Here is a 16179-nt window from a genome sequence, read left to right as displayed (position 1 = left end):
GATGTTTGTGCAGNAATAGAAACCCTGACTAAGACAGCAAGTGAGGGAGTTGAGAGAACACATCTCCAGCTACAAATTGGAAGCAAAAAAGCGACTGGAACTGGGGTGAGGCTACCAGCCTTCTAACCCCTCCTCCCACAGTGCCATCGATTAGGGACAAGATTGCAGATAACTGAGCCTATGGGGGTGAGGGGGTAATTCTTTATCAAACCACCACAGCATCTAGATGCAAGAAAAATTAAGTTGGCCTGGTGGCACAGGCTTAGAATCCCAGCTATTTCAGAAGCTGAGGCAGGAGGATCACAAGAACTAGCCTGAGCAAAAATTGTAAGTAGTCACCAAACAAAAGGTCAAAAGGAGTTTGAAGCTGTGGTTCAGTCGGACAGCACTTTCCTCAAAAATGCAAATCCTAGGCTTAAAGCCCAGTATCACAAAAGTTAAAAAAAATTAGAAAGAAACTTTAGAACTGTTTTTGAAATCATGAATGTATAAAATGAAGAGGAAAAGAAAAAGAAACCCAGGCATTGTAAACTTTATTTTATAAACTGATTTTATGTCTTAGCATTTCCTGTTTCAATCCATATTAACCACCCAAGGAAAATTCCTAGTTAATAATAAAAAGCAACAATAAGTAAGGCCTTTCGATTTTCTGTGACATTTTAATTTTTTTAATGAAAGGCTTAAAATTTCAAAACTTAACAAGTATAAAGGGCAGGTGATAAACTATTAAAAATGAATGACAAGTAAGCCAGTTTAATCCCAGCACTCAGGCAGGAGTATCTCAGTGGGTTCTGGTCTAGCCTGGTCTACAGAGTAAGTCCAGGCCAAGGCTATACAGTGAAATCTGTGTCAGAAAAAATATAGCACTAGGAACAGATGGCTAATATACACATAATACTTCTGAATCAATGAGGGTGGCATTGAACAGAGCTATTCGGAGGCTGGGAGATGACTTAGTTGGTAAAGAACTTGCTATACAACCATAAAGACTGAGTTTAGATTCCCACCACTCACAATAAAAAAAACAAAAGCACAGGTCTGATACAAGGTTAACACTGGGAGGCAGAGGCAGAATGAGTCCTAAAGCCAGCTGGCCAGCTAGTCTTGATGAATTGGTGAGCTATAGCGTCAATGCTGGACTCTGACTCAAAGTTAAGATGGAGATCTATCGATCTATGTATCTATCTATCTATCTATCTATCTGTCATCTATTACTCTTTTACTCATGCACACACACACACACACACACACACACACACACATGAAGTACATACATATATACCACATACAAATAAAAACTATGTGCTTGTATACATAATTTAAATATGCTTTTTAATTTATACATATCTTAGTTAGGGTTTCTAGTTCTGTGAACACTGTGATCATGCAACTCTTATAAAGGAAAACCTTTAATGAAGGGCTGGCTTACAGTTCAGAGGTTTAATTAGTCTATATGTATCATGGTGGGAAACATGGCAGTATGCAGGCAGACATGGTGCTGGAGGAGCTGAGAATTCTACAACCAGATGACAGGGAGCAAGAAGATAGAGAGACACAGGGCCTGGATTGAGCATTTGACACCTCAAAGTCCATCCCCTAGTGATGTGCAAAGCTACCTATTCCCACAAGGCCACACCTCCTAATAGTGCCATTCCCTCTAAGCCGATGGAAGCTGTTTTCATTCAAACCACATATATATACATACATGTGTATGGCTGGTTTAAAAATGTGAACACACTTAGGATTCATAAGCTAAGCACAAAAGGACAAATGTTATACTGTTCCTTCTATCATTTATATGAAGCATGAGGAAGAGTTAGATTCAACAAAAGGTCAGAGGGTATAGGAAGAGAATCCGGAGTCAATGTTGAATGGTAACAGAATTTCAGTTTGGGAAAAGGATAAATTCTAAAGATAGAAAGTGGTTCTGGCCTAGTGACAACAAAGTCATGCTTAAGCTACTGAACTCCCCACTTAGAAGTGGTTATGCTGGCAAATTTTGTTATGTGAATTGAATGCAATACAAATGTGAACAAATTTAGCATTCAAAGAAATATAAAGAATGGCGAAGCATTTCTGTTTGCTTATCAGTACCTTAACTGAAATTATCATGCAAGAAGCAAGCACATTCAAACTCTGAAAAGAAAAAGAAAGAGAGAGGGAGAGGGAGAGGGAGAGGGAGAGGGAGAGGGAGAGGAAGAGGAAGAAGAAGAAGAAGAAGAAGAAGAAGAAGAAGAAGAAGAAGAAGAAGAAGAAGAAGAAGAAGAAGAAAGAAAAGAAAGAAAAAGAAAGAAAGAAAGAAAGAAAGAAAGAAAGAAAGAAAGAAAGAAAGAAAGAAAGAAAGAAAGAAGAAAGAAAGAAAGAACCTTTCTGGAAGAAGATGTAGAAAGACAGACAATACTAGATAGGTAGATAGGTGGGTAGTAGATGATAGGTAGATAAACGATAGATAAATGATAAACATGCAGACAGATGAGCGATAAATAGATACAGGTAGGTAGAAAGAGAGAAAGAAAGAAACAAAGAAACAAAGAAAGAAACAAAGAAAGAGGGAGAAAAAAAGGAAGAGATCAAATGCCCCAGTATCATTTGCCCTCTTAATTCAAAGTAAATTTATTTATAAAATTATTATCTTTGCTCTTAATTAAATTTATATTATTTAAGAATGCCTATTCAGATAAGAGTGAAAAAATAAAAAGCTCAGCCTTGGTTAACTACTTGCTATGCCCATTAGATGGATATAATATAACTACAACAGAGCAGACTCATAAACTTTGTTAAGTGAATTAAAATATCACACCATAGGGGCTTGGGGTGTAGCTCAGTTGTACCTGGGATATACACAGCTGGGGAATGATCCACAGCATTGCCTGAAGCCTGGCATGGTGGCTCATGACTGTCATATCATTACTTGGGACATGAGGGTCAGGAAGTAAGAAGTCCAAAGTCATCCTTTGCTACATAGTGAGCTACATGAGCTCCAGTCTTAATAAATAAATACATACATATTTGCATAATGAAACAATATAAGCTATTATGTCAATTTTGTGTGACTGGAAGCCTGGCATGTATAATACATATCAGTAATCATATGTTCCTAAATTATCAAGCTTCATTTTTCATTTACATATTCCATATTTTCTTAATTCTTCACAATGACCTTTTAATCCATATTAAATCACAGAGATAAAATACCACTTGCTCCTAAAATAACATAGCCCATCCCCAGCAGTTAAAGAATTGTGTGTGACAAGCTCAAAAAGAATTATAATCAGAGCACGCTAATAGAATAGACCATCAAAGCCTGCAGTTAACTTGGTTAATTCAGTGGGAGAGCCACCTAGTTGCTCACGTGGAGTTAAAAAAATAATTGCAGTTTTTGTTTGCCGTTTTCTTGATTTTTGAGTTGCCAGAGGCCACAGGAAAGAACTACATTCATCTTGGCAGAGATCCAGTGAAATTGGGGTGTGGCCGAGGTGTGCATGCACCTGAGTGTCACTGTTGGGTTCTCATCTCTGCCTTTTCTAGCAGTGAGGTCTTAGGCTAAGCCCCAGCTGAGCCTTCGGATAAACTAGACTTTCAAATAAATTCTACTGTAAATATGCTAAGTATCCCGGGGAAGCCGGCTCACTGAAGTACTAGATCCAGATCAAGAACTCAGTGCTCCCAGACTTTCTGCAGAGTGAGCATCCCGTGATTCCATTCAAGGGCGTGGGGCAATGGGAGCCCAAGTTCAGGGGCTCAAGGCGATGAGACCGCACTTCCCACCCCCCCACCCCCACTTTGTTTCACATGAAAAGAAGGCTAAAGCTACAGCTCACGAGTAGAGTATTGGTCTGGCTTGTTCAGGTTCAATCTCTACTATCTCGGTGAGAGAAAAAAGGAAGAGAATGAGAAGATAGAAAAAGAAAGAATTCCAGTGGTTTCTGCAAATTTGTCCCTACTTCACCCCCAAGAAACTTCTCCAGATCCCCTCTTGACGTTCACCTTTGTTTTACATTATCTTTTTCTGGCTTAAATAAAAACATGTTTGGAGGACAGATGTCACATCCTAGGCTGGTTCATACTTTGGTTTAAGTGGCTACCCCAAAAGAGTATTTTTCTATCATCTGTACAAGAACAGAGTCTCTCTGTACCCCCTCATAATGTAAAGATGTTTCCAGAAGAATAAGTTGGCCTTGCCCCCCCCATTCTGAATGTGAATTTTCTATAATAACGGATCTAGCTGAACAGGGCAGCTACTCCTGGTAAACCTTTAAAAGCATAAACCTTTTAGCTCTTTTGTTTTGAAAGTGTCTTAAAAAGTGAAATATCAGTTAGGGGAGGGAGTGGGGAAGATCCCAAATTGGGGTCATTAAAGCTAAAAAAAAAAAAAAAAAAGAAAAGAATATTTCAGGACATCCATTGGGTTTCCAATTGAATTATGCCCCTTTAATTGAAAACCACTAACATTATTTTCAATATTTTCCCTTTGTCATATTTCCTTTGAGCATTACAAATCAAAATTATTCTCCAGTTATTTCACAATGTTCCATTGAGCACAAATTACATTACAACATTTTCCAAGCACAGAGGAGACCGCTGGTCCTCAGGGAGGCAAAGAAATTTCCAGAGATTATTTGGCTTCTATCACTAGACCAGAGGTTTAAACTAATTGCCCCAGGGATAAAAGAAGCCCAAAGTTGAAATTGTTGGAGATGGCTTCAGTTATTTTGTTTTCGTTGTTTTTTTGTTTGTTTGTTTTTTAATTCGTTTCTAGCATCTAAACGGTGGAAGCTTTGGCATTAACGTACATAAATGGGAAAGGTGGCGTAGCTCAGCGGTGGAGAGCTTGCCTGGCATGCAGAAGCAGTTGGTTTGATTATCAGCATAGCAAAGAAGGCGAAGGAAAGCAAGACTTGGGGGAGGACGGAGCTTTTGACATTTTACCTAGTGCACTGGGGTTGTTCTGATAGCACATGCCAAACAGCAAGTACTGGACCAGCAGCCTTCTTCTCTCTGCCCTCCCCCCCCCCCCCGTCCTCTCTTAAGACTCATTTTTGGCAAGGATTTCATGATGTGAATTATTAAAATACAAGGTAGGGGTGGGGAATATGTGGCAGTGTCTCCAGGAGGTGGGTGGGTTTACAGGTGGTGGTGACCTGCCCCATGTGGGTGCTGGGAACTCAGTTCAGGCTTTCTGCAAGAGCAGTGTGTGCTCTTAAAGGGCAAGAGGTCTGTCTAGCCCCTGTCAGCTCTCCTCTCAGAGGGGCTCTGGGCAACCCAGCTTGCACTGTCTCGCTGAGGATTCCCTCCCCCGCTAGCATCACACACGTGAGCCTTTCAGGGTTGTGTTCCGTTTCTATCACGCGGTAGTGGGATGAAACCCAAGGGGGTGTCCTTGGACAACATCAGTAATACCCAAGTTCAATCGTTAAGATAGAGCAGGAACCCATTATCATAAAGAATATCTCTCCTAGTCTGCTACGCAATAGAGAAGCTAGCTGTGAGGTTTAGGAAACAACCCTACATAGAGATTGCTGGGTGCTGCTGTGGGTAGTCTCTGAGTAACTGATTCTTGCCTCAGAGGCGACATGTATAGGCCATGATTAAAAGTCTTAATATTTTAAACCTTTGTAACTGGGAATCGAAAATTTCATGACAACCGCCTACCTCTACAAAGACCGAATCTAATCTGTGGGGGAATCTTTTATTCCTTGTGTGTGTGATGTATGTGTACATATGAGTTTGTATGTACACCCACTGTCCGCAGGTCAGGGGTCAGTGGCAAGTGTCTTCCACAGTTATTATCTCCCCACCTGGGCCCAGAACTTACCGATCTAGTTAGACTGGTTATATAACCAGCAAGCGCCAGTATCTCCATGCTGTGGTCACTAAAACGCTCCCTTTTTCTGGCTTTTGATCGGGATGCTGGGATCCTCAGCAGGTCTTCAGACTTGCACAGAGTGATCTTGGCCTTTTGAGCCATCTCCCCAGCTCTTGGAGGGGATATCTATTCTTAACATACGAAGACACTTTCAGTGTCCATGGAAAATGCTCTGCACTGCATAGCGAAGCCTGCCTCTCAAGAGCCCAGTGCTTAAAACCAAATCTCAGTTCATGCGGCTCAGCAGATGAATGAAGTTTTAAGGTCAGCTGCCCTAGACAGAGAAACGAAGCCGGTGGTGAGGAGTGGAATGTTAACTGAACAGAAACGGACTCTGAGCTGGCTTGGGGATCCTCCTTCATCCCCAAATGGTATTGTCTGTCCATACTCTTGATGGCTTTGCCAGCCCTCCCTTCCCCAAGCTAGCCAGGTGGCTTAGGCCCATGATCCCAGTTACCTGAGAGGCCCAGGCAGGAGAATCAGAAGCTCAAAGTCTGTTGAGGGCTACCAAGTGAGTTCAAGACCAGCTTGGGCAACTTATCGAGAAGGTTATAAAGTCCTGGGGAGTCGTGAAATAGTTCAGTGGGTAAAGGCACTTGTCAACTCAACACAAGCTACAGTCATCCAAGAAGAGGGAACCTCAACTGAGAAAATGCCTCCATCCGATTGGCTAGCCTGTGCGGCATTCTCTTGACTGGTGATTGATGCAGGAAGGCCCAGACTACTGTGGGCAGTGCCACTACTGGGCAGGTTTCCTTGGACTATGTAATAAGGCAGGCTGAGCAAGCCATGGGCAAGCCAGGACACACCACTTTAGGCTCCACTTTAGTTCCTGCTTCTGTGTTCCCGCCTGTATTTCCTTTCTTGATGGACTGAAAGCTGCAAGGTGAAGTAACACTTTCTTCCCCTTAGTTGGATTTGTGGTCACGGCAACAGAGACACAAAACAAGACAGCAGGCAAGCCTGATGACTTGAATTTGATCCTTCAAATTCATGTAAAAGTGGAAAGAGAGAATAAACATAAAATTGTCCTCAGACCTCCACACATACCATAGCATGTGTACGTGCCTGTATGCACATCACACACAGCAATAATAATAATAATAATAATAATAATAGCAGCAGTAGTAATAGTAATAATAATAATTTTTAAATTAAAAGTACGTGCTGCGGATAGGGATGTAACTCATTGGAAGAGCATATGACTAGCTCTATCCTAAATTCCATATCCAGTAATGCAAAGAGAAAGTATTAAGAGGAAAAAAAAATTGTGTCTATACTGAACATAGGCAAATCTACATAGTGCTTACAACGTATTTCATGCTCTAAATGTTATCAATACGATATTATTAAAAAAGTATCTGGGAGAGTGTGAATAAGTTATATGGAAATTATATGCAACTTAGAATGAGGCCCTTGTGCATTCAGAGATGTGAGTACCAGATGGGGATGCTAATTGTGGATGGGTCCACAGTTCCTCCAGCATCCACACTTCAGGCGGCAACTTCATCTTCTTGGGCTATCAAGGTCTTCACTTCCTGTTAAGGTAAACAGTCCTTCATTTCCATTCACCCCATTGCTTCCCAACAGTCTGTAGTCTCCTGGCAGGCAGGGGCCACATGCACCCTGCACTGCCTTTGCATTTGGTCTCCAGCATTTGCCTGAAGTTAAATGCCCTGGCAACACAAATCTGCCTAAATGAGGCTGAATGTACCCTCCAAACTAAGGAATTTCGGTGTGATAAGTTGGGGTACCATTGTTGTAAGGGGGGAGAGGCTTGTCTGTAAGCTAGCACATGACAATGAAATCAATCCATTTTCAAATCTAAGGGAATCTATTTTTCTATTTGTGTTTAGCCTGACTTAAACTCAACCCCAATTCTCCTGTCCCCTGTTGTAGTCTCTCAACAGACTACGTGTTTTCCACCTATTTATTTTGCTTATTGTATAGCTTCCTTAGGAAGAAGCCAACTCCAGAAGGACAGGGCTATGGGTCCCTTTTGCTGGCTGTTTGTATGTTCCAGCGGAGAAACCATTTTGCCCATAGTAAATCTTCTCTTGGTGCTGAATGAATGCGTTTCCATCAATTAAAGTAACGCACGTACATAAAGCACCAACTTACTCCAAGGTAAATTTTTATGAAAACTGATGTGGACTTTTAAACACTTTCCACTGATTATATTCTGTCCCAAGTTTCAAACTGGGGCTTCTCATAACATAGGAGCCTCCAACTAAGCTGCCCGAGAATCATTTGAGCCTGTGTGGAAAAAAATTATCAGCATCCAAGATCATACATCTGCAGGCTGGGGGCATTCCATGAGCAATTCTAGGAGCTGTGACCATAGTCCAAGTATCAGTTAGAAATATCGCGCACGCGGTATCCTGACTCTCCCCACGTGCTGGGGAAAGCTTCCACAGCTGTGTTTAATCCCCACAAACTCTTTACTCTTGCGGGCTCTAGCAAGAAATGGGTGCCCCCAAAGCCCGGGTACTTCTTTTACCTATTTTCTGACCAAGCGACCTATCTTTACCTCGGCACTCCGCGCAAGTTTTTTGATGCCAACTGGAATGAGAGCCTGAGCGTACACAAAACCACGCAAGAACAAGCAGAGGGAAAATTGAGCATGAGGCCCGGACCTCTGCACCCAGCTAAAGCCTCCAAGCTTTTGCCTTTACCCCAGAGGCCAGTAGTTGGCGACTTTTAGGCGCTTCCCGCCGCCGCAAAAGTGCAGACCCTGGGAAAACATTCCAGGAAAGGGGGAAGGAGGAGTGAGGCGGGACCTGGGCGTGCCTTGGGCGGGGCCTGTTGTACGGTGGGTGGAGACAGAGCACAGCCCGAGGCCGCAACGTGGATCCCGCCCCCAGAGGCGGGCTCAGTAGGAAGGCGCGGCCCCTAGGGCGCGCAGAGAGCAGAACACTCCGGCGTTTGGGTGGAGGGCGGTGCGCTCCAGCCTGAGCCATGGCTGTACGTCCTCGCTGCTGGAGCCGCGGCTCCCCAGCTCCGTGCCCCGCTCCCTGAGAGCGCTCCCTTCGCGGTGGCAATCAAAAAACCCACGATTTTGCCCGAGCTGGGGCGAAGCGTAAGGAAGCTGCGAACCAGGATGTGCTGACGACCGCGAGGGGCTCGCGTCCCGGCTGCCACCGTGGGTCCCGACGTGGGATCCCGATCACTTCGGGCAGCCTCGACGTTCCCAGTGCGCTCCCGCCTCCCTGCGCCGACCTTAATGTGTAGAGACGAGCCGGACACCATGATCCTAACACGTAAGATGGACTTGTTCGCCTTGTTACTGGACTAATCTGGCTGGGGTCAACTGCTGAGGGGACCCGGGTGAGGAGGACTTGTCACGCCGCCCTGCCAAGTCCGTGTTGTGATTGTGTGTTTTGACACGCTTGCAGAGGAGGAGCCCTAGGCTTTCGATTGTAGAACGTGTGCGCTTAAGCAGCTTGGGTCAGGGTTTGTTGGAGATTTTAACACCGGGTCATGTCCCTTGACCATGTATTGCCTGGGGACTGGGGACTGGCGTCCGGGTGACTTAGACTCATACAATTCCTACTGACCTCGGGCCCCGAGAGGTGAGCAACCCGTTTTGGACTTCTTTTGGAGACTGTTCCATCTCTTCTTGCCGTCATAAACCCTACAAGTCTCAAATCAGCTTTGTCTCCTCTCTAAGAGTGCATTATTTAAGGGGCTGTGTAGACTTTAAGCAGTACTTCGGGAAAATGTTTCCTTAGCACTATTTAAGAGTTCGGTTCTTTTGTTGCGTTCGCCTGTTTTTAAACGCTGGGGAATCTCTGAACCTGGGCGGGCTAAGTTGGGGTTGCTCCTTAGCTACCCCCAACCTCCGTTGCACGTGGGGTTCCAACTGGGAACCCAGCGCTTTCCCGCTGTGTGGTTGGACGCGGTTCCTGAAAAGCCCCACCAGATGCCCACGCCCTTGGCGAGGGAGGAAGAGTCCGTGGGCTGGGGAAAGCCAGGATGTAAGTCTCCAGGCCTGAGGCTTTTTTTTTTTTTTTTTTTTTTTTTTGGAGAGGCGACGGCGTCTTGGACTAATTCCCCACCCTGCGCCCTGTCCCCTCCTCCAACGTCAGTAGCTGAGAGCCTTTGATCCTTCTTAAGGGTTGCTTCCAGAGCAACAGCCCACCCTGTTGGTGTGGTTTTCTGTCTCTGCGAGTCATTTCAGCGCATGGTCTTGGTGCGAGGACTGAGGCTGGGGAAACGAACTCGGGATCAGCTTCCCTCTTGATGAGGGACCCCGGGAAAGTGGCGCATCCTCACTGTGCTGTCCCCAACCCCGAGTAGTAACTTTTGACACAAGTGGAAGTGGTGAGAATCAAATAGAGTAGTACAGGTAAAGTGCCTAGCGGGTGACGGACACTGAAGTTCACTCTGTTCCCAAATTATGCCAATAACGAGAAGGGAAACCCTGCCTAAGTCATTAATCAGCGCAGTAGAGGGGAAAAAAAATATCGCCTCATCCGGTTTTGCTTTCAATGAGGCTTTTTACACCCAGTGTGGTCACAAATGGGTTCATTCTCAAGAGTCGAGAGGTTGTTTCAAGCTGTGGCTGGTGATTCGGAGGAATGCAGCCTAGGCACGGGCCATCCATTACCAAAAGATTCGTGGGGGTGGCATATGTGATGCATTTGAGTAGGGGGGGGGGAATCAGGCTCTGGAGAAGGCAGAATGCCCAGTCTCAAGTTACATTTTTTTTTTTTTATGTAACCCTGCAAAAAATATGTTTTCTGAAGGGATGAGGGGAAATAATAGCCCAGTGGACTGCAGCCCCCAGAATGTAAACCTACCAGCGGCTCTAAGAGGTTGACTAATTCTGCTTCCATCTGGACTGCAGGCTAGTCCTCTGCGGGATAATTTGCTGACCATAAGGGTGGAATTAATGGACTACCCGGTGCCACCTTGGCAAGCAGATTGCAGCAGATGGTCAGAAGGGTGCCCTGCGAGGGGGCATCCGCCCCCCTAACAGAAGAGCCCAAGTCCCGAGGAAGGACTGAGTGTCAAATGGTTAGCAGATGTGCCGCCGTCAGAAGTTATTTCAAGACATTTCCTGAGAAAATGTTGGAGATTGCCTGTGTTCACTTTTATTGAGGCGTGCCAGACTTTCAGCAAAGCCCTAGCCTGGATGCATAATTTTTTCATTAGTACTACCGTTCAGAGAGTTTCAAAGCAGACAGACTTTCTCTTAAGCTGGGTTTTTTTTTTTTTTTTTTTCTTTTTCCCTCAGAGTTTGCTTTTGACAAATTGCCTTTACTTTCTTCTGAGCTGAATGACACCTTGCTCGAAACAGCCTAAAAGCTCAGGAATAAGGAGCTGACTCCCCCCCCCCCCCACCAAGTCACAGATCCTGCAATCTAGACATGTGGTCTCCAGCTTAGGTCTTTGCCCTAGAGTGGATGAAGACTGCCCTCAGTCACTTGTATTCTAAATTCCCCTATTTTTTTTTTTTTTCTGTAGCTCTAATGCACACTACTTTCTAAAGAGTGAAGAGGATGGCAAACAGCTTCAGATTTCAGTATACTGAAGCAACCCAAGGAGTTTTCTTTCATTGTAGAATACATGCAAAACAGTTTGCCCTTCGGCCTTCTTGTGGTTAAAAGAACAAAGACCAGTAGAACAGGCCAATAGATGTGTTATGACCACAGCAAGCTATTACTAAATAAAGTGACTTGTAAGCTGTCTGGTACTCCAGCTCCTATTGGTAGAAGCGATGTGGGGCTTAAAGGGGAAAGAGGAGACTCATGCAAAGATACTTCCAATCTGAGGCTGGGTGAGGAGGCTCCAAGAGGCGGCTTCAAATACAAAAATTAGTACTTGGGTTTTCCTGGGTGTCCCTGTGGAGATTTTAAAAGCATGATGCAATGTTTAAATGAGAGGGGTATTTTGATGACCTAACCGAGTAAATACTCAATTTGGAAATATTCAAGGGAGGGTGATTTGGTCCAGAAGAGCTGGGGGCATCCAGAGTACAGTGGGTGAACTAAATGGGACTCTCTTGAAGAGAGCCTTGTTCAGCACAGGATGGGCCAGTATTGTAAACACAAGTTTCTCATGCCTAACTCCCTTTCCTAGCAACAGGAAGACGGAAATGAGGCCATGCAAAAAAAAAAAAAAAAGTCCTAAAGGGCTCCAGACAATACTTGATCCACCCTGTACAGCCAGAGGACCTGCAGAAGTAAAAATAACTTCAGATGTTTCCGCTTCCTCCCTGGATATTACCAAACCAGTGCAGACCTGATGTCTCCATGCTGTACAGAGAGCATCAGAACCCAACCTGGCCCAGGTACTCCGGGCTCGCCAGACCAAGCAGGAGAAAAGGGGAAAGGTGGCTGTCACTTTTATTAATTCTACAGGCCAGTGATACGGTGACATGTGCTTAGAGACAATGGCCAAGAGTGATTCTAGTCTCTAAGCATAGCTGTCCCTTCAAGTCTTCGTGTGCTCATTTATCTCATTTATTTATTTATTTATTGTTTATCATGGCCCATCTGTCAAAAGTTCCCGCCTATGTGGTCAAGGTCAAGTTACAATGCCCAGTTTATGAAGAGTTAATGTCAGCCCTGACCTGAAAAACACAAACCCACGTTCTTCCCCAGGGCTGTGGAGTGAGAAGGAAAATGGGGTTTGGAACAGGTCTGTCTTTTTCACAGCTGTCACTATTTCTGACTCTGGCCCTTTCCAGTAGAGGAATGCAGGGTTAAGTATGAGTAGGCTTTGAAGGGAGGCCACGCAGGAGGGTGACAATCTGTTTTATAGGTACACGTTACTGCTTTGAATGTGTGCGATCAGTAGTGGGTCTTTTTTTTTTTTTTTTTTTATTTTCAGTCTCAAATTACACTGGTCCTCTTTTATCCTCAGGGGAATAAGTTTCAAGCTCCCAGGTCATTCCTGAAACCATATGCAGTGCCTATCCTTATGTGTACCCTGGTTGGGTTTGGTTTGGTTTGGTTTTTCCTTCATGAATACATTTCCTAGGATCAAATCTGTAGATGAGACAAAGAGTCACAATAGAAACAATACCGTAGCACAGTCGGAACAATTAGCCATCGTAGAAGTTACTGGGGACTTACAAATAGTTTATTTCTGGAACTTCTTCATCTCATAATTTCATTTCTTTCCATTGAGCTGGGGGGGGGAAGGGTAGGGGGTCGAGGGGGTTGCTGCTCTAGCAGGGACACTCAGTTGATGTGGAAAGGGTAGATTTCCAGCTGGGGAGGTCTGTCTTGTCTGTCAGCCTGCCCTGTCTGTCAACACTTCTCCCTTAGGTGGCCCCGTTGTTGGGGATTATGATGAGCCATGATAAGGGTGGAGAGACTTCCCGGGGACAGTTAATCGTCGCATGATTCTGCCTTAGACCTTCTTTGTACTAGTGTTTTTCTTTCTTGCTATCCTAAGTAGTGGCAGACCGGAACACAACTCTGCATGTTATAGAGCTTCACAGTCAAGTGTCACACTTTTCTAGAATGTTCCGACAGAACCTCGCAGAGACTGCTGTTTCCCAGGTAATGTGATTGTAGCCTAGCAGATAGAGAGACAAGAACGTCTGTCTGTCCTTAATACCTGTGAGAGTCCCAGAATACCACATCCACAAAGTCAGACCTCCACCGAACTGGACTGAGCAGTGCTTTCTCCAATGAGGGTGTTGGAGATTAGCTTCTAAGAGAAGTGCGTGTGTCAGATCAGTGAAAATAGTTGGCTGGCATCTTGCAAAATTTTCTGCCTGCTAAGAAGGAAGGCAGAAAATTTACCTGGGTGCTGCAGGTAAACGTTGTAAGCCAAAACCAACACAATGGAAAGGTTTCTCTTCATCACTCCTGACCCCAGGTTTTGTTCTGTTAGCAGATTTAGGTTTTTATGATACCGAGTACTTTTTTCCTCCCTGCCTAACTCTACTTGGTGGCCTTTTCAAGTCAGCTTCTCCCCTAGTAGAAGACAAATCAAAAGCTAATGGAACCCTAAGCTCTGGTCAGCTGGGCCCTCAGTTGTCTGTGACACCTCCCACCCACATTTTGATCTCTTACCCACCCCGCCTCTAAGTGTCCTGCGGAGCGAACTGGAAGTCACTTCCTGATTCCTGTCACAGAGGCGCCTTCCTTCTCCTGTAGGAGTCTCCAAAGGATGTCGGAGGGACAAAAGGCTCCCACACCCTGAGGTTGAGGCCCTTCCAGGCTCCCCATACTTAGAAAGCCAGTGAGGAAAATGACTTTGGAGTGAAATGGTCTGTGACTCAAGTATGCCTCTGCCCTACAGCCTCACTTGGTCACACTCAGGTGACAGATCCGGAATATTTTCTTCAATCTGGGTAAAATAGAGGCCTCATAGGACAGCCAATGTCCACTGAATTCCCCGTTTCAAGCCAAGCTATAATGACATGGAAAGGGGATTTTGTGTGATGCGTGTGCATCTGTCAAAGTCACCCCAAGGGAAATTCCAGAGCTTTGCAAAGGCATCCTTGAAAAGCCTGTCCCCTGCTGAGGGGCAGCTGGGACAGAAGTTCAGTGTCCAAGGTCACAGTCTATGGGATGGCATTGTGGACCCCTTCCTGCTGGTGTGTGTAAACAGGCTGGGAAGGCCCGCAAATGGGGACCTTAATGTGTTTATAGGGATGGACATGAGTTAACTTTTAACTCTCAAATTGCGTGTGCTTCAGGTGCTGGGGTCCTAAGCAGTTTTAAAGAAAATGATTTCTTAATCCACCTGGAAGATGGGAATATGCTTTTTATATTTTGCGATATATATTATACATTTATAAATATTAATTTATATATTTTGATATATTTACCCTTTTTTTTTTTTTTTAGTACAGATCTGACTGAGTGAAGGGATATCTCGCTCTTATCACACCATGTAACTTAAATCGTCAGGCCACCAAAAACCCAACCCAAACAGAAATGCCAGGATCAGGTTGAAAAGCCTTTTTGCTTGAGGTTAGACCAAAGGAAGAGGCAAAGTTACACCTTTAACTAGCATTGGCCACATTGTGCATTAGTCTTTGTTAAAGCATAGCATTGTATTTCATTCTTTTCTTAATTTTCTTCCTTCCTTTCTTTCTTTCTTCCTTTCTTTCTTCCTTTCTTTCTTCCTTCATGTCTCTCTCTCTCTCTCTCTCTCTCTCTCTCTCTTTCTTTCTTTTTCTTTTCTATCAAAAAAGGCTTAAATAGATAGACTGGTTCGGCTTTTGTAACTGCTGCTGTTTTGTTTCCATTGGAATGCCTTCCCATCCTCTTTATCTCTAATTTTAGGCTCAGGTAGCATCCCGATTTTCCCTGTTTTCTTTTCTCCGTTCCATTCCTCCTGGAGGACCCTGGGGCGAAAGGCTAGATGAGGAGCTGACCTTTGCGGAATAATAAGCTTTGCTATTTTACAGAGAGAAATGATTGATGAACAGCACAGAGACGGGGCAGGCTCTGGGGCTGTAATCGGGTATTTGGCCTTCGGAAGTGGTAAAAGGAAACGGATTGTACAACCTCAAGACGTGACCTGTTACAAAACTGAGGCTTTAGAAAGTAAGGTACCTTAAAGCTGTGACACTTCTTTTTTTTTGAAGCTGTCTTAATGTCTGGAGTTAGCACCCAAAGACCTGATTTTCCTTAGTATATAATTGGGAGTCTTGAAGCGTTTGATATAGAGTTCTAGAAGTGCATTAATGTATGTATATTGATTGATGGATGGGGGAGGGGCGCTGTCGTAATGGTCTTTCTTTTTCTTAATTGCCATTCAAAGTAATGAGCTTTTACAGTCCTAATTTCATCAGGGGACATAAAAGCAGGATGGGGGCTGTGGGGCGGGTGGGGCAGAGGGGTACGGCAGCAAAGGTCTATCTTTATCCCACTGTAGCCTGCCGAGAACTAGAGAGAGGTGATGTTACTGCACCTATCCCCTCCGTAGCTCAGGTCCTTCTCAGCTTGACCTCTTTATCCTGGAGCGCGGACGCCCGTTTTTGATCAGCTGGGAGATATTCTCTATTCCTGGGAATGAAGTACATTAGCGTTAGCGTGTTGTCAGGCTGGAGTTCCTGACAGCGCTGTCACTCGGGACCTCACATCTGCACACAATGGCAGTGACGCAAACCACTCCCTTGCCTGGTCTGCGCGGTTAAAAGCAGTACTTTGCAAATGCTTGGGCAAAAGGATTCCCCAGAGGAAATTTCACTTGATGTGATTTCTGCATCACCGAAGTGCTGTCTCAAGAGCTTGGTCCGGGTGTAGGCTTGCGGGGCGTCTCCATGGAGGAGGTTCGCTTCTTTCAGAGTAAAACCCTTTATTAAGTTGTCATCACATCACGGGGGGGGGGGGGGGGGG

At 44.7% G+C, this 16179-nt stretch overlaps 1 protein-coding gene across 5 annotated transcripts in view; it reads left to right on the top strand.

Annotated features, from left to right (window-relative positions):
* Dlc1 (DLC1 Rho GTPase activating protein) overlaps window positions 1–16179 on the top strand; it is a 385995-nt gene that overhangs the window by 329343 nt on the left and 40473 nt on the right. Inside the window, exon 1 of one of the 5 annotated variants that reach the window (XM_021218958.2) lies at window positions 8748–9126. The exons of the other annotated variants lie outside the window; for them this stretch is intronic. Within the exon in view, the coding sequence (XP_021074617.1) occupies window positions 9090–9126 (37 nt within the window). The 5' untranslated portion in view covers window positions 8748–9089. Of the gene's footprint in view, window positions 1–8747; window positions 9127–16179 lie in introns of those variants that run through there. 5 annotated transcript variants of the gene reach the window in all.

This window comes from Mus pahari, chromosome 19 (assembly GCF_900095145.1).
Source record: "Mus pahari chromosome 19, PAHARI_EIJ_v1.1, whole genome shotgun sequence".
Taxonomy (NCBI): Eukaryota; Metazoa; Chordata; class Mammalia; order Rodentia; family Muridae; genus Mus; species Mus pahari.
This window is presented reverse-complemented; position numbering and strand designations above follow the sequence as displayed.